Below are 25,901 nucleotides of genomic sequence, written 5' to 3' on the forward strand. Positions count from 1 at the left end.
GCAAACGACACACACGCGACCAGAATGAAGCTTCGGTTGATTTCCCAAGCACAGATTCACTCTTCGCGACTGGGTAACCTCACGCTAGGACCATCGAGAATATGTAAGCCACGAGCAAGACGTTCATTTTACGCAGCACGATTAGTACGATCGATTTCGATATAGTTAAGCCCACAGAAAGTAAAAATTGTCATGGCAATAATAATTCTAAACATATTATTATCATATTATTTCTATACAAAATTCTAGTGGTACACCATTTTTTGCAACGCACAAGGTGTTACATTATCACGGTAGTAATGATTCTAAACATGTTATTAACATGTTATTCCTATAAAAAATTCTGGTGCAACATCATTTTTCGCAAGGTGTTCCACCCCGTTATACGATGCTCCAGCGTATTTGTTTGTTATTTGCAGAGAATTAAGTTGACGCACGGCGTTTGCAGAATATTGCATTGTAGGTGAAGCAAACGGCGCGTGCGAAACGTCGAATCGTAGCTCAGCGGAACAAAGGCGACGAACGAACGCCGCTTACACTTTCCCGGCAAGAAAATGGATCGTTTGTCCCTTCCATTTTCCGAGGGCAACGTTCGATTCGCCTTTCACTGGCTCTCGCGCTCGAGCGACGCGGCAAAGTGGCCTTTTTTCTTTCTTCGTTCGTGAAACGACAACGCGGGGAAGCTAATAAACGAGAAATTGCAGCGGGACTCGCATTAAAGTGGGAACGCGTGCCCCTTTAAAAGGCACTGTAATTAAAACGGCGAAACTGCTCTTGATCAATTTAGCCCAACCATTCTTTGACGTTCGCCGAGTCGGAACGCAATTTACTCGCATGAAAAGAACGCGGTCCGCTATTAGAACTGTCTTATGATGCGGCTGCCGATTGCGCGGGGCTGATTCGATGAACGTTACAAGAGCAGCCTCCAATTTGAGGACCGGTTTCAGTCTTTTAAACAATTTGGTGTGTGGTTGGTGGAATGGTGTACGATACATGTTCTTTTCAAACACGAAATTAAAAATATTCAGTGATTGGTTGCAGAGATTTTGGGAAACCACTTATTGTAATCGGATAATGCCATCTCTATGCGCCGGCAAGTAGTATAAAATAGTATAAAATAATTTGTTTATATAAATCCCATAGTCAAAACGCCCCTAACAAAATTTTACAGTGAGTGAAACTATTATTTAGCCCCGAGAGACCATTGAACACTAACTCTTTCCATATTGTGTCTACCATCAACCACTGAAGTCGCCCAAAACGATTAAAAACATGTCATGCTGTAAGTGTAAAGCAAAGCTCCCGTTTATGTAGGTCAAACATGAGTGCAACGGGGTGGAACGGTTAGTATGCTAAACGATCACCTGTTTGTTCCGAGCAAACTTCATCTAGGTCAGCTTGTTAACCCCAAGTGGTGTTTGCTCTACTGTATTTTTGTCAATGCCTCGATCGCTGATGGTTCAAAGGCTAAACAACTCGTTGGGAAGGCCACCCGCTGAATATAATAATAAGTTTGCAGAACGATACAGGAATAATCTCAGCGTAGTGTTAGCATTGAGGAGGAACCATACCGCCATTTCTGTTTTTCTAGTTGGAATTATCATACATTGAATATTCTATCAGGGTAAACAACGTAGGATACTATTTTTTTACTACCCTCAACCGCAAGCATGATGAAAAACAGTGTATAAGTATTTAACAGCAATGAGCTTACTCGCTATCTTCTAAATTTCAGTACGTAATTAATGTAGAACTCTAATAGAAATGATTAATTTGAATTGTCTATAGATAGAGGGCTGATTAACTGAGTATCGATTTTGCGATTACACCTGATCATCTCAGTCTCGATTAATTCAGGTGCTTCTCGTGATCTACCTCATTATATGCGTTTTGGTACACGCATTAAACAAGGCATCATGAAAGTACACTGTTCCACAGCAGGTTCGTTTAAATTATTCGTCTGAGAATTCTAATTTCATTCCTCGAAAATTAAATATCTGGAATTTTTTTCGTAATATTATTATACATCATTTATTTACAAGATAAAGTGTATTCACAGTCTCATGTTTCTACTCACGACACAAAACTTGAAACTGAAATTGATTGCACGAGTATAATCGCTACAGGCCGTAAAAGTATGATGATAAATGTAATAAGAAGCGAGCACTAAAATGCTTAAACGTTCACGATGAAACGTCTGCCAGAATAAAATAATCTCCTGGCATAAAATATGAAATATCTCGTAAAGTAATACGGCTTTAACATCCATACCTTAGCACCTCTACATAAAACATAGTTCCATTTAAAACACGAACTACGAACCCTAATGCATCATTTTTTCCACAAAAAAAACACACACACACACACGAAACGTCGATATTCGCCCCGAATTTGGTGCCAAAAAAATCGTTTGTCCCAACTGCGCGATTGCGTTCTGCACTATGGGATTTTTTTTCCCGATCAGCGATGCGTGTTTGCCGCGACGATCGCGAAATCTGATGAGGAAATACGTACATATATTCATCCGGGAAAGTCTATGTATCCGAACGAGACCCCACCCACGGGCATACCTTTCAGCGTATGCAAATATAACCGCGCGCCGCGTTATTTGCATACCGCGGACTCGGCTGGAAAACCATTCTTCGATCGGTGGCCGATCAAAAATCGCCCGTGCATTTTGAATATGTAATACCCGGTAAATCTTTTACACTCGCGTGGGCCAGTGACATTGCTATCAGCTTTCCACTTTTTTTTTCTCTCTTCCACTCTTCGATAACTATATCTCCCCAGCCACCGTTACCACAGAATATTAAATATCGCGAAGGTATGCGTTAACCACGTACACATATGTTTTATCCAATTAGTGGATGTGCTCTCACCGAGGGAGAAAGGGGGAAAATGCTGGCAGCATTAGGAAAATTTATTAAAAAATGAGAAGACTCATGCGGGCCCATTTAATTTGGCTATATTGACTTGAGTGGTATCGTTACATGGGGAGCTCTCTATTTTTCGAGGACCCTCTTAGATCCTTCTCAGTGGAGCGAAAGGATGTGTAAGTTTCCTTAACAATTTATAATAATAATGCTTTGCCTGAAACTGTACTGAAATTTTGATTTTCTGCAGCCCACAAAGTAAAGTAGTCTGAGTCACTAAGAGTGAATTTATTATATTTTAATAACAAGAAACTCATCAAAATTAAAAATGTTCTTTTCCTATTTGTTCTAGCTACATTATAAAAGAAAGTATAGAACTATGGTAGTTGAATGTTTAAAATACGTGAAACGCCTCTCTAATATCATAAACGCAGATCTTCAACGAGTTCTCATTTTGGTTTATTTGATATTTCCAAGCTCGATCCTTAGTCAATGGAACGTACATATGACGTACAAATATTTGATGGGTCAGTTGATATAGCACCCCGGGTCACTGTTTATTGGGTCGTAGGACGGCGACCAGTACTTCATACGTTTATAAACAGAGTCAGCAAACACGGAGAGAACCGTGATATTAAACATCATCGGTGAACTGTGTTTTGGAAACAAAAGCTATCCCGCTATCTTGATTCATATTTATACGCGAAAGCACTTCCGTTTCGCTCGTAAATATTAGACACCTCAGGTTTCTCCAGCTTTTACTCATTTTTTTTTCAATTCCTATGAACTTTAGATTCATTTCATACAGACTTCCAATTCTTCCCGATACATCTGTGTTTGTTCAGTCAATCTACATTGAGGTTTTATGACTTTATCGAGTCATTATTTCTCTAAATAACATAGTGCAAATGAAAAGAAGAGGCGTTTTTGTGACAAGTAGCGTGACGCTTCTAAATTAAAGAAACTCGAGTCAATTATTCTCAGTAAATCGATCATAAATGATTGGTACTAGTTACCCAACCGAATATTTATATAAAAGTAACCAGCCTCCATCCTCGATTTCTTCCACGGTCGGCGTACCGATGGAACGATACGTGCCGCGAATTAACCGCGAGCCGTGTTTGCTTTTAGCCGCCTATCGCGAGTCATCGTCGGCTTGGAAAAAAAATTAATTCGTTTTTCGGCGATAACGCGCGCGGGCTGAGGCGGCGGTCGGGGGAATTGAAATCCGACGAGTAAATTGGTTTCGCGCGATTCGTTTTAATTCCAGCGGTTATACGGGCCGCGATGTCGCTTGAGGTCTGGCATCAATAATCGAGAGGTGAGTTAATGCGGATAAAGCGCTTTCGCGGCGGACGGATTTGGATCGGGGACCGGGAGAACGGTGTGGCACCGTTCTGTGGCGGAAACTCCAAGCAAACGCGATAAATCGCGCTCGGTTCGTTGAACGAGTATCGTTCCGGCTCCGCGACACGGTGTCTATTGCGAAAGCGTCGACTCTAAATGAATTTCAATGCGATAAAAGTGTCCATGCAAACGGAGTCGGACAATCTACTCTGAAAAAATCGAGCTCCTTTCCAAAGTAAATTCACCGCGACGATGAGGAGCAATTAATTCCATTCCCATTCGTTTGTTGCTTGTTGTTTCGATTTGTTGCGTGTGTACTAGCTTTATACTGTTTTGTTGGCGTTACGCGTACTTCACCTGCGGAGTAATTGAATTGCTTAGTCTTGAAACTTTGTGCAATTGCTGCAAAGTGTGTAACTTGTATATCATCTAAAGGTTGTCTAACATGTTCATTTTGTATGAAATGCTTCATTTTTATTATTATATTAACGTGTCCAAAAAGTCAAAAACATTCTATTAAGTGAAATGGTTTACTTTGGGTGTTATTATTATTAACACTGTATAATTTAAAAGATATAAGATTCCTTACTAAATCTTGAAACATCTAATCACGCACTACCAGGGCTCCGAAACGGGGCCAACTCCGATCAAAGGGTTAAACAATTTCGTTCAAAGTGGATAATCGTAAAACAGAGGCGCTAACGTCGTCGTTGCGTTTCAATATGCCAGTATAAAGCGGGTCAGCGGTCGTTCGACGTAAATTCGAATCTTTCGAGGGTCGACGTTGTATCAGAAACCGCGGGAATGATATCCCCGCGTAATGCCGCATAAAATTATCGGTACACGCATAAACACTGTAATTTCGAGCCACCTCTGGATCCCGTAGACAGCCGCCGGCAGACGTACGGTGGTCGCTTGTATTTTACTTGAACGAGAATTAACGAGCCGTGGAGTAAATAAGCACTTTGCTTGCGGTGAATGGGGCCAGTGTTATACGAGTCTCGGCTCATAAAATCCATAAACCACGGGTCTGCGCGGGAGCTGCAACCGTGAAAATTTTGTGAGCGCAAAATCCAACCGTCCTCTGCTCTTTCGGTATGATACACGCGTGATACTTGAATATTCCCATGGAGAGAATGCGGGATAATCTTATTGCCCAGATGTAGGCAAAACTTTTGGTAGAGTGTCTTTCAAACTGAGGTTTGTGAATCGGCAGATGTGGAAGAAGCATGTTGAATGGTACGACAAGAAAACCTGATTAGGAGAATTTATTTTCAAACAGTTTGTAAGCCTTGTGAAGCCTACCTTGCCAATAATTCTGATAATAATGTGAATTATCAAAATCAAAAATATAATAATTCTTGATTGTCGTATCTTTGTAAAATGTGACTATTTGATTAAAATTGCTGACCAACCAAGTCAAACTACAATTTCATCTCGATGTTCATTACGCAAGTTTTGATACAGGGGGTCGATTTTATTTTCAGTTTCAACCTTTTTGGCCACCAGGCAAAAAATATTGCATAAAACATAATACTACATCACGTATCAAATCTAACGGCGTTGGTACGCAAACACGGTTTTCCGGTTCACCAGTGTTAATGGCTGTTTCGCCATCGCTGATTTCCATGTTTCTTCGTTTACCTTATCCACAGAATCGCAGTTATTTTCCAAACATTTCTACCGCAGAACAGCGTGACCAGAAATATTAAATAAATTCCACCAACACGTACATTTGAGTTTTAACTTTGGTATAAATATTGCAGCCAACATACGCCCCAAACCGAATATCGCCAGCCATAAACCCGAAGCATTTTCGACTCGACTTGAATTATTAGGGAATTTGAGGCACTAATGGTTGTACGTCTGCGGATGGGATGAGTCCGCGTGCAAAAATAAATCGTAATTCTAGAATAACTCCATTTCACCAAATGCGGTTTTCCATAATTCAACCACCCACGTGCACGTCCAGCTGGAAATTATTCTCGTGACTATAATGTTTAACTGTTGGTGTTCACTCTAATAATTTTGTATGTATCTTTCACTGCTTTCTCTGCTTTTCACTGCTGCTTCATTTAGCGTTCGATTTCGCAGAATGACCCTGATAATATTTCGCCTCTTGAAAAACAGAAAAGGAAAGGTAAACAATTACCGGATGAAGGGCTCGTTGGATCTATTGAGAAAATACATAATTCGCGAAACATTAATCGACGTTATTCGCAGGAATAAAATACGGAAAGCAGTTATTTTTTTAAAAAATCCATTTTATACAGTGAATCGATGATTTCGTGCAGCCCCGTTCGCTACCGGGAACGGCAATATTTCTGGTGACTCTGTTTAAGGAGGGCATAAACCATCGATCTATCGGCACATAATAGTAAATCACGATAGCGTTAGCTTTGTGTGCCGTTCGTATCTGGACGGAACGAATTTTCGGAAAATAAGGTTCGTTCGGTCGCAATTCCCTTCTTCGTTGGGTAGTTCTCTTTGCCGTCGATAGCTCTATATTTCGACGGTCGAAGCATCTTGATTTATCGAACGCTTAAACCGCACGATGAACGATACGTTATTAACCGTTGACGAGCTCCAAATATGAGTCACGACGCTCGATGGACCATCGCCAAACTGCTCGTTACGACAAAATACTAGTTTATTGCCACACTTTCCTCCAAATTGAATTAATCTTTAAGAATTATCGATAAAAAAAATTTCGATCGACGTTTTAAGAAAAAGTTCAGACTCTTATAGCGTTTAAACAGAAGAGAGACTTTACAAAGATATGGTGTATCTGAATAATTGAACGTCTCGGAATGAATGGCAAAATTTTAATAATACGTTGAAGAAGTAACCATCTATTTTTAATCACTGATTGTTATTCCCTCCACTCGTAATGTGTAAATGTCCTGTTATCCCTGGAAGCATTGCAGGGGTGTGCAGACAGATTAAACCGCGATACGGCTCGCATGGAAATTGTAATTCGAGGATGTAACGCCAGCAAGAGAAACGCCTCTCGTAGAATAAATTTCTCACCTCGCTCCCAACAATATTTAGATTCTAATATTCGCCAGAGTAGTACGTCTCGCGCGTAAACTCTTGATTCCCACTGTTTCGTCGCCTTAAAGTTAACGTCGTCTTCGTAAAATAAAAATCCCAGAAATGATTGCTCGTTCCCACGCAGACCCTTAAAATTTACCGCTCTATCTGCCTGTTGGATTTACGTTCATAAAATACGATTCATCGCGCAGCCGAAGAATCAACCAGCCATGCATCGCCTGTTTGCAGCGCTAAAATAGCTCCGAGGGAAACATTTCCCACCGAAACTGTTTACGACAGCATTTAAGCATTAATTTGCAGAGAGCGCAACGGTGCGCGCAAGTTTCTTATCCCACTGTTCCCGCGTAACTGTAATCTTCAATTTATGACTATTTTCACTTCAGCGTTTCGTACGTCGTCTCGGCCACACCACCTCTCTAATCTTCCAACTTCTTCCATTGTTGCTATGCACAGTTGCTAATGGCAAGAAACCCTTTGTATCTTTTGCCTTTATAATAACTTAACATTCTGTCCTACTGTTTGCTTAAAATTTCGGTATCGAAACCTAGTATTGTATCATATATTATCATTTGCAAAAAGTAATTATGAGTGGATTTAGCGGAGAAATAGAAGATATTTTTATTGAATTCATGATGTGAACATCTCGCGTGTGCGCCAGATTATGCTGAATCAAAAATACCATATACTTGCCGCACCTTGTATACTACAGGTCTATTTTGAAAAAGTAATCCAGAATAAACTAAATTAAATATTCAATATGTTACTTTCATGGAGAACGACCAGCTGGATGAAAATCTTCCCACCTTACCGTACCTATCATACACACAACAAACACGGTACAATGTCGCCAACGGCATCCACACGACGTCAATGCAAACTGAAACTTCCAGAAACGCTATTCCCCAGTCTAATCTATCTTTTACATCGTTCTCCACCGGATTGGAGTACGTAACTCGCAAACTCCGAGCATCGACTCCTCGGCGTTACCACCTTTTCAACGCCAGGTCGCGCACGCGGGAAAGACTCACCGTGCCAAAACTGTTTACGACAGTCGTACGCGCGTTTAAACATCCATTTGCGAAGTGCGCCGTCGCCGGACCGATAATACACCCTATCCGCGACAACTAGCAGCCGAGCGGAAATAAAGAGGCGGTCGGAGGCGAACTTTATTCTAAGAATAACAGCGCGAAGGTAGTGCTCGTTACTCTTGGTTCTCGGGAGCGCCTCTGTCTCCCCGTTTTGCGGTCTCTCCGTTTCCTCGACGCGGCTGGAATCTTTCGGCCACGTTGCAGACTTTACGTGGCGCAGTCGGCTAGGTTGCTCGTCGAGAACCCCCGACTCTTTCTGGCCGTGCCAGCCACCTGCGATTCCAACACGTGGAACGGAAAAACGGTTCCCTTGTAACGGCGGGGCCATTCTTTGGAAAGTTGATAGCCGCGTTGGTCCAAAGCACCCACTTTCCAAACCACCGTGAAGTGGCGGAACCCTGCCGCCGACCGAATCGATGGCGTTGCTCGGTATTGCGTTGGGAATTAACGGGCGCGTTTATCGAATACTTTTTTCTTTATTTTTTGGAATATGTGCTCGGCGAGCAAGGAATTGTTTATGTAGGTTGGGTTCATTAAAGGAAATGGGATGTGCAGAGAGGCGTGGCGCAGATTACAGTGCACTTTGCGTATGTTTATTTTGTATGTAAGTGCATGGTACGGAATATAAGTGAGATGTTCATGTATCGCTATGCTCTTGATGTACGGAATTACGTAAGCTGATGAAACGATCAGAAGCAATCACGAGCACCTCGTACTGCAACACTCAAATATATAAATAAATTAAACGGCTATATGATGATTACAACGATATAATTTAAGAAGACTCTTTCAGAATGACAAAAAAATCAATCGATCTATGATATAATTGTGAATATAATGATGTGAATAGAATGAATATTATTATATAATTTGAGATATGAGTTTATGGTACGTATACAGGGTGTCCCAAAAGTCGGGGAGGAGCCGAAAATGGGGGGTAGCTGAGACGATTCTGAACAACAATTTCCTTTGCAAAAATGTCGGATGGGGCTTCGTTAAGGAGATATTAAGCGAAAACCGCGACCAATCAGAGCGCGCATAGACCGTTCGAGCGGCCGTGGTAGCGAAGGCTACGCGCTAGGCGGCAGCGTCAATGTCCTTCGATGCACGTCGAGTCACTTGTTCGCGTACAAGCGCGGCCGCTCGAGCGGTCTACGCGCGCTCTGATTGGTCGGGGTTTTCGCTTAATATCTCCTTTACGAAGCCCCATCCGACATTTTTGCAAAGGAAATTGTTGTTCAGAATCGTCTCAGCTATCCCCATTTCCGGCTCCTTCCCGACTTTTGGGACACCCTGTATAATGATATAATTTAAGAAGACTCATTCAGAATGACTGTTATTTTCGTATACACATATCTGAAGAAAAATCCAATAATCTTAAGAGATCGTCAACATCCCGAAGTCACCACTTCAAGTAGTATTACGTATCTTGCAACTTCTTCGTAGCTGTTCGCGAAGTTCCCGTTGGCAAACGGCCTGGCGACCACCGTTTGAGCGACAAGGGCTGTAGCGACTGCTGGAAATAAAGACGAGCTCGCCAGAGTCTGCTATTGGCGCACGTGTCCCGTAACTTTGATCGGAGCCACAATAGCCAGGATGATAAGATTTTATTGGGAGAAAGAGTCGAGGAACCGTCCCGTCGAACGACTTCCTACACTCATAACGCATCGAACGTATCCGATGGCCCATCTTAGGCATCAACGAAGGACATATTATCGTCGAAGGGCGTCCGAGGATGTAATTAGAATAAAATTCTCGTTAAAGCCCCTATCCAGCGGACGGAGATTCAATAAACTGCCCGTTGATTTCCAATACAATGGGGAACGATAACATCGGTTCCGTCGGTGCCGCGACGCTTTCGGAAGTAAACGCTTTCGACCAACGCGGCCGTCTACTTTGGAAGGAATGCTACGTCGTGCATCGAATCGTTCTTCCTGTGCGGCGAAATCACGCATAAAGAGCGTGGCGATGACCTGGGCAAATGCATCTTCTCGAAGTGTCTCGCTTTATGGAACATCGATGATCTTGAAATTATTTTTATTAATTTGATTTGAGAAGAACGTTCTTTGCCGCATGTTTACTTTATAATATTGAATTCCATTTTTACCTCAATGTTTAGCTTTCATGGTCGATGGTGCTAGATTTTATACTCTTTAATTTAGTTTTATATGTATTTTCTGTAGTTTTTTTATATTAAATATTGACGTTATAAACCTGTCTTCCAAATCCTCTACACATTAATCGTATTTTTTAGTAAGAATTGTGTAACATATTCAGCACCGAGCCTTCATACCTTTAATCTCTTGACTAAAAATTAACTTTCCTAAAAAGCTACAAATCCTCAACATCACCCTTCACCTTAAAGTCCAAATACCACCTCGGTAAAAAGCGGCCAGCACCTCCGACCTACGCAAACGGTTTGCCAGTATTCTTTCGTGCTTCTTACATCGCGGCGCAATCATCCCTGAAACAGCTTCATTCGAACAGGGAAGCCACTTTGGCGTTCAAGCGGCGGGGTCGCCGTAACTTCCCTCCTCGAACCCGGAACTAGTGACCCGTGAAACTCGCTGCCAGCTCGTGGCGGTAAAATTAAAAGTCGCAAGTTTATCGGGCTGGAGGGCGAGGGTTCGTAGCTCCCCAAAGCAAACTTGTGCACCCCCCCCCCCCGCGCGCGCCTCCAACAATCGTTATTTTTACGTTCACGGCGAAGTTCCCAGCGACAACGCGCGAAATAAAGAGGGCGATTCTGGCGGAACTGCTCGCAATTAGACGACGGAACGATGGACATTGGTCGTCGCGAAAGTTGGTCCCCCACAGTTGTAAGTGACTTTCCCGTATCGCGATCCAACGATAGGCTGCGGAACGGTTTAAGGACTCGACTCCGCCGAGAGTCTACCGCGCGGAGGGTGGCGTTCGCAGAGTTAACGCGTTGAGCTAATTTCCGAAGTTGCCCAGGGAAAACTGCGACCAGTCCTGGGAGGGAAACTCGAGAGCCTCGCTCGGATGAAAAATGAAACGTCGGAAGGGGGGTCTGCGCCGCGAAGCAGTCGAATGGCGCACGCGGAAATTCGATACGAGTCGATCGAGCAGAAGTGGTTTGGCCCTCTCGCTGAATTATGTACTCTCATATGTGGGTCGAGCTGATATACGTACGCTCTTCTGAAACGCTATTCTCTTTTCATGGCGGAGCGTGCGCTTTACCGCGAACGCCCGTCGGCCGCGAAAGCCGGAGAAAATGGTGCGTTCTCGCTGGCTCGAGTGATTCTAAAGCGGACGTCCAATGATACCGTGAATCACCGCGATGAAAAGCATTTTTATCGCGTATTGTAATGGCCGTGCTGTAAACGCGGTACACCAGGTACTCCCCAGTCGATTTACTGGCCCCGATTCAATCGTAATGCGTGTTTTCAGCGTCAACGTTGCACGAAGTCGCTTTCCTCGTTTAATTAACTGTGGTGACGGAACGTATAATGTTCGGGAATTGGAAGCAGCAATTATTAATAGGCGAAACGTAGATAGGAAGTGATCAATCGTTGGGGACCATTTGTGATATCTCTTTCATTATAAATATGTACATGGATAAACTTTACACTTGTATATTATGTATATAAATTCTATTCTTTTCAATTTTCTTATTTTGGTCCGCCATATTGGATCCGCCATTTTGAATATCTAAAGTTTGAGTTCATATTTGGAATCAGCGATCTCAAAAACCCCTGTATACCAATTTCATCTAAATTCGATTCGAACAAAATTCAAATTGAAGAACGGAATTTGAATTATCTAATAGATTGTTATGATCATTGTTAGATACATAGAGATATATACACGGAAGGTTTAAGTTAGATATAAACACAGAAGGTACGAATGTTTATGGGATTGACTGTAAACATTCTGCACAGATCCAACTTCCAAGCCAAGAATTTCAAGAACCGCCTCGAACACGTGTAGTTTGCAAATACAGTTCTCTCCTTCGTTATAATCAATGAATATCCAAGAAAACTTCATAAGTTCCAAACTAATAAAAGCTGAAAACATCGTTCAACAATTTTCCCAACTTATTGGACTCGCCCAACAGCGTCGTTCCCGACGTCACGTGTGCGGTTCAGGGACACAGGCGAGTAATTGCAAGCGATCGCCGGTTGGTAAGTAGCCGGTTCACGGCGCGATCAACTTTGCAGCACGCAACGTAATCTCAAGGCACGAGCCTCGAGCTGGCCCTTTATGGCCACGAATACCCGTACTTACGTTGCTTCCTATTTCGCGTAACGATCGTTCTCAGCGTAATATCCGTGGCTGTGATGTTGTCGCAGCCGATTTGAGAGATGACAGCGCTGTAATTCGCAAGTGCATTCAACGCTGGCTCGAATGGATATAGCCCAGGGGTTCTCAATCCTTGGTCACGGGGGTCACTAGCATGCTACGATTGACTTTCGAGGTGGATGATACAGATTCCCGTGGAAGAGTTACGTTTTTAAAACCTTCGATGACTGAAATCAACGTCAAAGTGGAAGGGCGACGTAAGTGTCTCGAAATAATTGATAATTGGGGTCCAAAGAGTTATCAATTACATTGTTCTTGATATTAAGTCAGGTTTATGGAGAACCCCTAAGTTAATCTGCGATTTGGATTGCCTACTTCCAACTGTTACACGTGGGAGGTGGGGATGATTCGATCGTTCATATCTTGGTATTCAACTGACCTCTTCATTACCCTAAACGGTCATGCTGGAAACGACTGCCTGGGTATTGTGGATGATCAAGTTTGTGCTATGGTTCTCATACTGTTTCTCGACAACGATACCATTTTTCATGGTGATAAATCTCTCATACACTTAGTCAGGAAGTTCTAATCTTCCCTGATCATTGTCATCTGATACATAGGCGACTGAACCAATGTGAGCAGTTTTGAAACGTTAACATTGTATTATATTTATCATTAATAGTTACTGCACCAATTACATAAATTTCGGAAATACGTAAAGTTTTCCACAATTCAATAACTGAAAAGTGTTAGCTCTGATAAAGTCAGTTTCAAATTAATAGAAGGAGTCGCAATAACGATTACCATTATCTTTTACGTTTGTGTTGCTGGAAAGTTTTAATGATTTCAAGGAGTAGCCGAGCAAGTAGCTTCCTCATTTGAATATTTGTCCAGTGGTTCAGCTTTGAATTCAAAAATTAATTTATTTTTTTAACTTGCTTCTTGGTCTTTTTTAGATAGCAAACCAAAGTATTTCATTCTTTGTGTCCAAAGAATACTTAATTAATTTTAGTTATTCAAATATAATGTGAATTCTTAGCTCTTTGCATTCAAGTGTCGTCTTCAACAATACTTAAATTGAGCTTTCAATCCATCCAATAGGAATTTGAAAGTTATTCGTGTAAGAGCATTGTAACTCTCGCTATTACTTCAGTAAATTCTCCTAAACATCGTTCCAAAAGTTCATCGCAGTTTAGGTCCTCGTAAATGGATCACACAACTTCTCGAACATCGACAGGAGAAGTGGCTTGCACGGTCCAGACGTAGCAGTTCTCTCATGCAATCTATGGAATTCGTCTAACAGTTTCTTTACAGGACCACTATTAAAGATTTAAAACAATCACTTCTTACTTTTAACATAGGTTTCCCTGAACTTCTTCGAATGACCTCATCAAGTTCTCAATTACTCGTAGCTCTAACCACGAAAAGTGGCTCGTTAAGGCTAAACAAAATTAAGGGGAAGCAAGAACCAACGACGATGGAGCCCCGGGGTTAATATCGATTTATCCAAAGTCAAGGACACCGATTCCAGTAGCATCCAGCAAAGACCAAAAGCAGAGTCATCAGCTGCGCCTGGAAAAGCTCCGAGAATAACTTCAAACCTTTGTAATACGACGACTGATAAGAATTAAATTGTTTCCACGATAAGGTAGCGAGGAAATGGCCAGAACTTGTCCTCGGGGCAATTTTGACGAAGCGAGCGATATGGAAACGGTAATGAAGTTTAGCCGTCGTGACATTGTTTGGCCCGCGGCGCGGTTTTCTCGAAAGCTCCGCTGTTTTCACGCACGAAATTCCAGTTGCTACATAAATCACGATACGAATCGAATTAGTTTCACAGAAGTGCGGAGCGTGGCGTTCCTCAACGATCGTGTCTTCGTCCATTTTTAAAAATGGAATTTAAAACTTCCGATTTGAACGAAATGCTCACGGTACTCTTTCATAAGTCTAAACGAATTGAATAATAAATTTAGAATTTCAGTTGTAATAATTAAGTATCTCAAGGTGACTCAGACCTAAGAGTCAAAATTTTATGATAATTAACACTGCGTTAACTATTTCACAACCTCAGCGTTGCAATTCTTATTGAAAGTTTCTATTTGGAGTTCCATCTTGCGTTTAGAACTTTTTCGTTTCCATTGCAACAGCTCAGAAATTATTATTTGCTTTCCCAGCTTTCTTTCACGCGATGCAACGTCTCGCGGACTATCGACTAGTCGCAGCGTCCGTGATGGAATTAGTTTCATCTCTCCAACGCTCTTCCGAGCTTTCGATTTTTCATCGATGCTGCCAGCTTATCGCGAGGAATCGCCCGACAATAGATAAAGCACGTCTTCGGGCGATAATGCCCGCTTCGTTTAAGAAAGAGCGCGTTATTCGCGCGAGTATCGATCCCGTTAGCAGTGTCCAGAGACCAAAGTACGTCGAGTCAATCGACGTTCAAATAGAAATCCCGCTTAACGAAGTCACTCGTTTGCCGAACAATTATCAATTTCAAAATTTACATTAAAACTAAGTTTTATTTTTCTGCTTCACGATTTTTAGCTACCTTCCAGAGCAATGTGCGTAATTATTCTCTTGTATCATTGCTTTTGTTTTAGATATATATTATTTAATACTTTCCTTTCTTCACTTGTTTTATTTTCTTTTTTTGTAACGTGTACTTTTTCACGCGTCTAAAATTTTGGGACAGAAAGGCTGTCTTTAATTTATATTTGATATAGTAATCAAAGATTGTTAGCTGTTACGTTAACTTCAAAGGTTAGGATTGTGAACCTCCAGACAGTGATCCCTCTAAACTGTTTTCATCAGTTCAACGTCCCGAATTTCGAGGAATTAGATTCAGACTTAAGGGGTTGAAATTCTTCGCTCCAAAGAAACGCTGAAGCTGACATAAGCCCACCTGTGTAAGAAAGCATCCCGTCTCAGCCAGAGGATATAGTAGTAGTCAGTTGCAGGGAGTGCACGGCGTAAGGAAGATTAAAGGACAATTCAGTGCAGGGATTAAAATCACTCTTAAGGCTGCATAGCATCCAGCATCCTTCGTAGATTCTTCCTCGTGGTAACACTGGAGTATCGTTGATTATTCCTTTAATCTTACTTAGTAAAATCATTAATCGACAAATCAATTGGCCACGTTCATTGAAATCTCATTGAATACGTTTCTGATGAATTAATAGAGCAATATCGTTACGAAGTTTGTAGGCGTCGTAGGTAAGTTGTAGCTGACATTTTTATTTATATCATTGTTAATACGCTACTCCAGCAAAATATCAAATGAAGCTGGATCCAGGATTTACAACAAGCAGCTTCATCTCTTCAAAACATCCCCATCCCCAGTGATCCCTTAAAACTATTTTCAGCTCTTCAACGTTTCAACTCTCGAGGAATTAGACTCGCAGACATAAGGGCTCGAATTCTTCCCGCCAAAGAAACGTCGGAAGCTGACATAAGCTTTCCCGTGTAAGAAAACAGTCCGCTCCAGTGGATATATGTAGTAGTCAGTCGCAGGAAGAGCCTGGTATAAGGAAGATTAGAGGACAATTCTGTCCTCATCGCGTGGGGATTAAAATCACTCTCGAGGCTGCTTAGCATCCAACATCTTTTGCAGCAACTCCATCCTCGTTCTGGCTTCCGCCATCTTCTCGTACACGCGGATATCGTCCTGACTGTCGTTCATCCTGCGCTAGAATTAGCATAATCCGGCGTTCGCGGATAAACGAACGTACCACGTCCCACGGGGTCGGGAGTGATGATCACCTCTGGCATTGGAGGTCGCGTGATCGATTCGGATCGCGCGAAGAAGTATTTGGTAGGACGCTCGGGGGTTTTTCGACGTAAATAGGTCTTAGATACGGAGATGCGGGGAATTGGATGGACCCAGTCACGGGGAACGGTGAAACGAAACAGAATTGAATATATTCCGGTTACTGTATTTATTCGAGCGTGCGGAAAGATACCGTTGCCGCGGTGGGCGGGTTCAACTGTTCGTGTTTCGGTTGTAATTTTTCCGACGCCTGCACGATGATACATCGAATCTCCCTTATCGACTAGGTATTTCGCGCTCGCGGAAATTGAAAATGCATTTTTGACGGTGACGGCTATTGGTGGAAGCGTTTAATCCTGAGAGGGATCATCTGTCATGCAATTACAAACATTTCGTTAACATTTTGCTTAAATTGCGAAAAAAAGTTTGAAGCGCATAGGATACGCATGTATGTGATGCTGTGAAAGGAACATATTTGAAGAGAAAAATATTTTTTATTGAAAAGAATGCCTTCGAGGAATACAGTAGATGCATAGTAACGATACGTGTACAAGTATAATTGAGAAGAATAATTCTGCAAGAAACATCCAATTGAAACGATTCAGTATACGCAACTTCTGGTTCACTGTGGTGGTGCGCGTGCATCATTCGCGCCTGAGATAGAAGCTCTAAGATGAACAGTCAAACTAGTCTATTCACACTAGCCTAACTACACCGTGGTAACACATGCATGTATATCAGTAGAAGCTAAAGAGAACATCTCCGTATTTCCCACCTGACAGTTCTCTCAGAGAGCCTGCACTAATTTAGATCATTTCATATCAAATGCTTTCAGGACGAACCCTTTGTCATCCACAATAAACAGTTTGCTAATGAATAAATTTATTAACAAGCTCAAGAACGGACGAGGCGGTCACTCTTTCCACCGTCGTTATCGATTCACCGTATTTCACTTCCACGTCTGTGAAAGGAGGAAGTAAAAGGTAAACAACGATAGGGCCGGGTTGTCGAGCGAAGCGGGCACGGTTGATCGGCTTTTCGACGACGACGGGCATTGTTCCGAATCAACAACGAATCGAATCTAAAAGAGCGATACATTCGCGCGTTCTCCGTTCCGCGTTTTTTCTCCCCCGAGTCGAGCCAGCGATCAGGGCTCAATAGCGCAGAAGCTATAAATGTCTGGGGCTCCTTCTCCCTTCCGTTCGTTCCTCTTTCGCTTCCTCTCGCCTTTTTCGCTCGTAAAATAGAGCAACCTATTAAATGCCGCGTTATCTAGCAGCCGGAAGCGATGATGTTACCGCAACCGTATCGTCGATATTACGTTAAGGATATTTAAGAGTCTAGTGCCTCGACAGGGGGAAGAGGGAACAAAGGGATGTCCTGGTGCCACTATCGACAGTAACGCAGTTGAACTATTATTGAAGAATATTCGTCTGTTGAAACTTTCGCGAATGTGTCTAGTAGTTTCCAGCTCGATCAGATTAATAAAGAACTAAGCTGTCTTCATTTTTCGAATATATTTTCTAGTTTTTATTCTAAGTTTATTATTTCACTCTTAATTCTGAATTTTTATTCCATATTTATCCGTTAACTCGTTACTTGAAATTTTCTATGCAGAATTTTACCCGTTTCAGAGTCACACACCGTCGAAGCTTGTGTTTACAACCAAAACAAGGTTGTAAACTTTGAGTACCCGGATATACCAAGCATACTTCCTGTATAAATTAGACATCGAACATTCTCTCTTCATATTCGTTCCTGTCTATTTACATCTTATCCTTCAGATATCCAGTTCAGATATTAGAACATTCGAACGACAGAGTATGCAGGTAATGGGTGATCAGTTACCGGAGGCTCAACACGGTCTCTCTCTCAGAGACGGAGCTCTTTTCTCTACGAGCGATGCATCTTTATCCTTCGGAGGCTTTTCTCCGTCAGAACCATTCGAGCGTTTCGATATGTCTGCTGGTCGAGCCGCCAGTACCTCCTGTTTTCCAGCAGGACACGGACTACTCTTTCTCAATATTCGTTCCTTATTCAAGATTAGGGCGCGCGGTCCGCGTATACCTAATACCTACTCGTCTTGGAGTCCCTGGAGCTCTCTCCTTTATCTGGCGGATTTTTATCTTGACGGTGGATCTCCGTTATCCGCCTTACCCTTTCGGTTTTAAGCGCCGCGTCCCCTTAATTCTTATTCCCCGTGTGACGGGCACGATTTGCAAATCTCTTCGTTGGGCTCTCTCCGTTTGTTCGACGGAATTTCATCGCGCCCGACCGGAGTCGTTTCCCGGCAGTCAGCTAGACTGAGATACGACACGCTCCGTTCGTTAGCTCTGAGATTTCCGCCTCAGTTCGACATTATCGTCGAATCGATACCTCGCAATGGCGGTGGACCGATCCAACGGCTGTCTTAAATGTTGGATTGATTCTACGTGTAAACGGTGTTGGAGGTATCGCTCATCTAGCGTAGCAATCCAGTAGCCCACTCTGTTGTGCATTTTTAGGACAAGGACCTGGAAAGTTTAATAAAAGACTCTGTTCGCGTTTCTGACATTTCTCATCAGAATGTATAGTAAGTATAATCTGCAATGAGTACAAAAGTCTGGTATAATGAACCTTCCAGACATGCACAATGGAAAGCAAGACAAATGGTAAGAAAAAATATATTCGGTGGAAAAGAAATCCGGGAAAAGAAACTGCATAGAGGAAAGGATGAAAAGATATACGTTAAAGGGACAAACCATGCTCGTATTTTTTACGAACGAGTTCCGAGAGGCGAATGAAAAGCACGTACGATTTTATTTAAATACTTAAAAGTCATTTACAGTCAGTCCCATAAATATTCGTACCCTCTGTGTTCATTGAAGCAATCTGTCTGAATTAAATGATTGATTTGATGTTTTCAATGTTATAATGAAACCTATTATTCAATTTAGACAAACTTCTAGGGAGTTCGAATATTTATGAGACTGACTGTATATTATTAAATAATTAAATCTTTATATATTCGTTTTAAAACGTGGGACTGTGGAATAAAAATTCTTATTTTCCTTTGGGCAAATACATCTTCGAAACTTTTATCTGGATGAGAGTTTCGCTCACCTCAGCTCGTGGCCAAACTGCTGCCAATAATCGCCTCCCGCGAGAGTTTAAAGGGAAACCAAGGCATTAGGCGCAGTTGAACTGCAGTTTGCGCGAGACAAAAGGGATGACTGGTGTTTCCCAAGCTGCATAAAGCTCGCCAGCTGGCTTTGATACATTAGCAAGCGATAATCCTATCCACTTGCAAATCCAGGATGACGCCAACCGAATGCGAGCGACTGCGACCACCGTCGAATACACACTTGGGGGCCCGCCATTATGTAATACTACGTCTCTCAACGCAGATCTGTTGCAAAATATCTCCGAATGTTGCACTTGCCTCCGTGCACCGCGTCGGAGGAGAAAGGAAACGGGTTGGAGGGATGTCGAAAATGCTGAAACACATTTTCCTCTTTTTTATCCTTCGAATATTTTCTCCCTTCCGCGAAGTTCCGCCGTTATTGGACAAAGAGGAATATTCCGAGAGGAAGGGAAAGTTTTATCCCAGGGACTTCCTTTTCCTGTTACTTCACGGAAAGACGTTGAATTTTTTATGGCCAACGGCGGGTGGATTTTGAGAAAGGGAGAATGTCGTTCATTCGTCTTCGAACCGGGAATTCGTTCGTGTCTCTCAGGTCGGATAGAGTTCCGATAAGTCACTGTATCCACTTTACGGCCGCACCCTTCATGCAGGAAATAACATTTTGTTTGTGCTCCTTCGATGGGCGCCAGTGAATTATTAATTGCCCAGAAATATTTGAAAGCAATATTTCAATCTTTAAAGAGATTTTATTCATGGATTGTGTCCGAATGATTGAATGTATGTATATCAAAGAAACTTTATATTTGAATTCCATTTTCTCAGCTCAAGATCTCTTGTATATTGCTCCTTTTTCTCTGAAACGAATAATTCCAAACCACAAAGCCTCGACCCATTTTCATCGCAGTATTCGTCTTTCGTTGCATTACTCCATTAATCTCGTTCCATTCGCGTTTCTCGGAAACGGAAACCTGCCGCAGTCGAATGTTGATCCTCTTCCTTTTTTACCCTCGAAGGACCAGATTTCGATATGTTTCCGCGAACGGCTGTGCTCGCCCGCGGCCGTCGGGTGAAATTGCATCTAGAATTTCAATATAGCGCATACCGTACCCCGAACGTTAAAACGCCGCCGGCGTTGTCCGGTATTACTTTGAGGTTTGAGCTCCCCGAGAGCTGACATTGCGGACCGATTATAGAGATTTCGATTGAGAGAGCGGTTGGTAAGTATCCACGGAGAGCCACGAATCCCCAACACTCTGGCAGAGGATCCAACCTGCGAGGGACATTAGGTGGGGTTCCGCGGAATAAATGATCAAAAGGCACCGGTCGAATAAAGCTCTTCCTATAGGTGACAGGCACACACGCTCCTCTGTGTATCCGTGCGTTTCGAAATTGGCTCGAGGATACTCGCCGCGACTGCATGCTTGAATAGTTTGTGGCAACATTGTTCAGGGCACCGTTTAAATGAATTTCCTTTCGCTGCGTCTAACGTATCTATTTTAGTGCGACCGACGCGCTGGCAACAGAGATGATAAATAATTCTTTGTTGGTTGCGTCAAAGATGGGCAAAATTTTTGCGCAGATACAAATTTTCAGTACGTTCAACTAGATTAAGGTTAAATAATTAAATGTACCACTTGGATAAGAAGCTTTTTTTCTATATCGAGAAGACACAAAAATAAAGAAATTACTACTGCTACAAAGACGCAATAGTTTCTAAAGCATCGTACAACTTTTTGACGACGTAAAAAATGTGATATCAACAGAAACGAAACTCGGGGAACTAGTAAGTAACGAAGACATCTAACAATTCCAACGATTCTAACAATTCCTTGTACGTTCCTTATATATTTTCATAATATTCAAATTCTATAACGAGCTCCCTCGACTTCTCAGCATTTCGTCTCGAACGAAACGTTCTATCCATAAAATGCAATTGCATTTCACCCTGAATGGGCCTGCAAAGACTTCTCCAAACATATTTCCTCGGGTCATAAATTCTGAATGTTTAACCAGCCGACGTATTAAAGTGAGATGTTTAAAATATGAATATTCCCCGGGATATTTCTACCAGTATCCACAGGTAATTCTTTTGTCACTTGTAAACCTTCTTTAGCATTGCTCACAGATTACGATGCTTCACTGGGATTCTTTACGTCTTCCTGAATGGTTCGAAAGGAGCTTCCCTTGAATAAAAGACGGGGCTGCGGAAGGCTGAATGCTCCGTTCATTCTAATAATTAATCAAAACGCGATCAAACACGGGCGTTTATAAGACTGTTAGTCTTGCAGCTCGAGTATCTGGCGGAATCCAGTAAAGATTCGCAAACTTGGCGAATGAGAAAAAACGAACGTCGTTCTTTGGGACCTCACTGACTCGTTACATGCACCAATTGTGCAGAGCAGTAGCGTTGGAAATTTGTTAACGCTTCGAAGCCTCCTACTTTTATCAACGCGAATTTCAAACGAACATGGTATAATATAAAAACAGTGAATTATCTTAAAATACATAAAGGTTTGATATGATAAACTTCTGTTCTTCTTCTTACCACTTTCGCAAATTAAAATCGAAATGAAATAAAAATATCCTCGCACCATGTTTCACAGTTTTTTAATATACAGAAAATCGCATTAGTTCGTTGTATATTGTGCCCATTACGATTGGTATCCCGTCTCTTTTAATTTACACCAGTCTGTGTTAATGTTGACGGTGTTTACACTCTAGAAATAACATATATAAAATGTTTTTTTATTTTTGCTGGAGAATAGCTACGCTACTGATGTAAAGAGAATGACTGACTCGAAACGCGGCACTTTAATGAAGAGCGAATCCAATTACAAAATATGTGCAATATTATCTGTTGCTACTAATTACTGAATTCAATCATTCAACGTCTCGCAGCCCCGTGGAATACAGTCACATTACGAAACGCATTATTAAATACGTTAATGTGATTACCTCAATATCAAGTTAATTAAAGCTTCCTGTTTCCTCGGGACGCCGATTTTTCCACCAACTGGGAATAAAATCGAAATGAATCAATTTCGAATTGAAATCGAATCGCGGGAGCTGTTGCTTTGCCGTGGTCGTCGACGATATTTGTGTCGAGTTCACTTCGGCGGGACATTTCGGGAATGCACTTTTGCGAACTTGCTAATCGGGTAAATCGTGTCATTTAGTTCAGCATGGGGAATTAAATGATTTAAAACGGAGTGGAATTCGATTTTACTGATAAACTTCGCGTTTCCCCTCATTTACTGCGTGTGTTCTAATTGCGTTAAACGCTTCCTGTCGCTCGTAGAAAAATCGAAATCAAAGAGCCCGATGCATTTGTGAAACAAATAGTCGATGCACACGAATTCCTATTAAAATAGTACTTCTCTCCCTACCAAATCTCAGATTGACATTTTTCTTAGAGAATAGGTGTGTAACAACTTTCAATGACTACTGAATTCAATGTACAATACAATACTGTGCAACATTTAAAAACATTTACGAATGTTCAAAATTCAGCTCCAGTTTTCCCAAAAATCTTCGATAATTTACAGTTTCGAACTCACGAACTCGCCTAAATAACGGGGCGCGTTTGATTTCAGTGTGCCACTTGCTGCGCGGCGGGGTTGCGGCGATTTTTGGCCCGCAGAGCGCCCACACCGCCTCGCATGTGCAGAGCATTTGCGACACTATGGAGATTCCGCATCTGGAGACACGCTGGGACTATCGACTCAGACGACAGAGCTGCCTCGTCAACCTTTATCCGCACCCCACCACCCTCTCCAAGGTATGTATAAACTTTCGGAATAATACCCTCGTCAAGGCCTCACCGACTGTCGAAAATCTGCCTTCGCGTTTCCCCGACCTCTTTCCCGCATCTCTGTCCCCTAATCGCGTTCCTTCCAGAGCAGGAAGGAAGGGGAGAGATTGAGGTGAATTCGAGCGAGTCTTCGGGAACGAATCTCGTCTCTGACGGTTCAGGCACTGGCTGGGTGTTGAGCTCGAGGATTCATGCACTTGTTCCTACTGTGGTGTAACGCGAGTCACAGAATAAATATTAGGAGTGGTAAATTAATGATAAATGAGCCGTTTACTGCATACATCGATTAACTCCACTTTTTGAAAAATCACTTATTATTATAGACACGAATTGCGATTATAACATTTCCTTATCGACTTGAACAAATTAAAGTGGAAAAACACCATAACACGTCACGTTATCATACAGAAGTAAATGTTACATTCACTTGCAATTAACGCGAAATGTCTCCGATGCTCCAATGCAGAATCCATCGCCAACCCCGAGGAAGCATTCTTCAATAACGAGTTAACTCTTGTTAAGGAGATAAACATTGTGTAAACGGAAAAGGTCGTGACTTGCACTCGTTTCCCAAAGAATGAACTCCCAAAGAGGACTCCATCTCGAGGCATTTCGGCTGCCCCCCGCCCCGCCCCGCAGCGTCACGAAGAAAGCCCTCTTTCGCGCAACGAAGGAGCGTGGTTTCCGAGAGGGCGGAGGACTTTTTCGTTTTCCCCGTTACGCGTTCTGGATGCCAGCTTGCCCGTAAGTCAGAAGTTGTAACAAAAGAACGGGAAAGTTTCCGAATATCTCTTAATAAATGGAAAGTTCCCGAAAGCGCAAAGTGGCTGAAAGCGACGCCGCGGCCGCGTTCCCTGTTTAACGAGAGTTCCGTCTCGTCGTTGCGAGATCTCGGCGAGTGGCTCGTCGCCTAATATTTGCTGGTGCACGGACGCCCGCGACGACGTTTCCTTCGTCGACATCTCCATTAGTATTCGCCAGTCGAGGACGCACTTATTTCCCTGCGAGGATCCCCGTTCGTCTGTGTCCTCGGGAATCCGTAAACTCGAGACGAGTCCCGAGGGTGTATCGGCGAAGTGTCGTCAGCTCGGGAAAGTTGTAAGAGGTAATTAGAGATATTAGGGGAAATTTCGTTCCCCTACCGGGGGAAACGTTCGACGGGGGGGTTGCAACTTTCGCAACATCGGCGTGTTTTCGTGTAAACGGAGCCAGAGCAACGTAAACGAAATTAATACCCGAGTAGGTTTGTGCCTTTTAATACTGATGACGCGATAGGTGAACTGACGATTGTTCAGCAGCGGGTGTCTTGGGAATGTAGTTATGTTTTGGTTGTTCCGAGTAATGGTGATTAATTGTGTAGCTGAGTGAGAGGTGGGCAAGTTGTCTAAGTTTGTTTGGAAGTAGAGGCATTCCTTTGGGCTTGTAGGTTATAGTGATTGTTGAGGTAGAGAGTGGTGTTTATTTTAATTTTACACGGACTACAGCGTAGTTCAATTTTACCAGATACTCTGACAGGGTGTACGAAAAGTGATCGATTTGGCGCGTATTGAACCCAACAGAACATCGAACGTCGGCGTTGTTGAAATCAAAATCGAATGTTTTAAATTCGAAACACGCGGTTCGGGGAATGCAGGTTTCGGTAATAAAGCCGGTTACGTGTACAACAACCGTTCGAGTATGCTTGATAATTCGGATAACGAAAATTGACAAGGCTCCTCGATGAAATATTACAGAATAATTCCTGAACAAGGTTTACTTTACGAATTTGATTACGTTACGCGTATCGACGGCGCAGTAGAGCTGGCAGTGATTAATTACCTTGTAATCGCCTTTGAAATTAATTATTCAAAATAATAATTATTTACTCGTTAATCAGGGGTAAGCAATATTCATAAAATGTATTTGTAATTTCGAATCCTAAACCAGTGGATTATTCAGCTTTTTCGATCTTGAACAACGTATTGATTAAACTTTACTCGAGAAACGGTTTTCCTTTGTTGATTTTAGAAGTAAATTTTATTAACTCCATTCTGGTTCCATATTATTATACATTATAATTCCGTAAAATTCACAGTTGAATGTAATATTCATTTGCTCGACAAATATAATATCAAAGAAATGTTAATGAAATTCTGCCCACACGTAGTGTGCGTAGAATCTGATTTCTTAAGAAGAGTCGATACTGATCCTTATATTCCAAACGTAAGATACGTTTTTGCAGGAACCATGTGCTTCAAGTTGAGGGACAAAGGAGAATGATGATACTATTCTAGTGCTTCTTTCTTCTATATTATTCCGCTCGATTACTGCCAGGGATCGTTCGTCTTCGACGAGCGCCCGTCTTCGTCCTGACTCGATTAAAACTTCCAAGACTGAAGCCACTCGCGCAAGAAAGCGATCTCCGATCGCACGATAAAAGTTTAATGAGCATCTGTCGACTAAGCGCGTAACCATAGATCGTAGACGTGTCGAAAGGAAAGCGGCAGAAATCGAAATCGTATCATTAATCGCTCGTCGTGCTTCTTTGAGCGAACAATCGAAGGATCGAGAGGCAACGTTATCGCAAGAAACATCA

General features: G+C 42.3%; 1 protein-coding gene across 6 annotated transcripts in view; it reads left to right on the top strand.

Moving 5' to 3' along the window:
- Positions 1–25,901, top strand: part of LOC128890965 (glutamate receptor ionotropic, kainate 2) — a 276,750-nt gene that overhangs the window by 139,320 nt on the left and 111,529 nt on the right. For all 6 annotated transcript variants that reach the window (XM_054150023.1, XM_054150025.1, XM_054150022.1 and 3 more), the window contains exon 4: positions 23,109–23,293. In XM_054150023.1, the coding sequence (XP_054005998.1) occupies positions 23,109–23,293 (185 nt within the window). The remainder of the gene's footprint in view (positions 1–23,108; positions 23,294–25,901) is intronic.

This window comes from Hylaeus anthracinus, unplaced genomic scaffold (assembly GCF_026225885.1).
Source record: "Hylaeus anthracinus isolate JK02 unplaced genomic scaffold, UHH_iyHylAnth1.0_haploid 12001, whole genome shotgun sequence".
Lineage (NCBI taxonomy): Eukaryota > Metazoa > Arthropoda > Insecta > Hymenoptera > Colletidae > Hylaeus > Hylaeus anthracinus.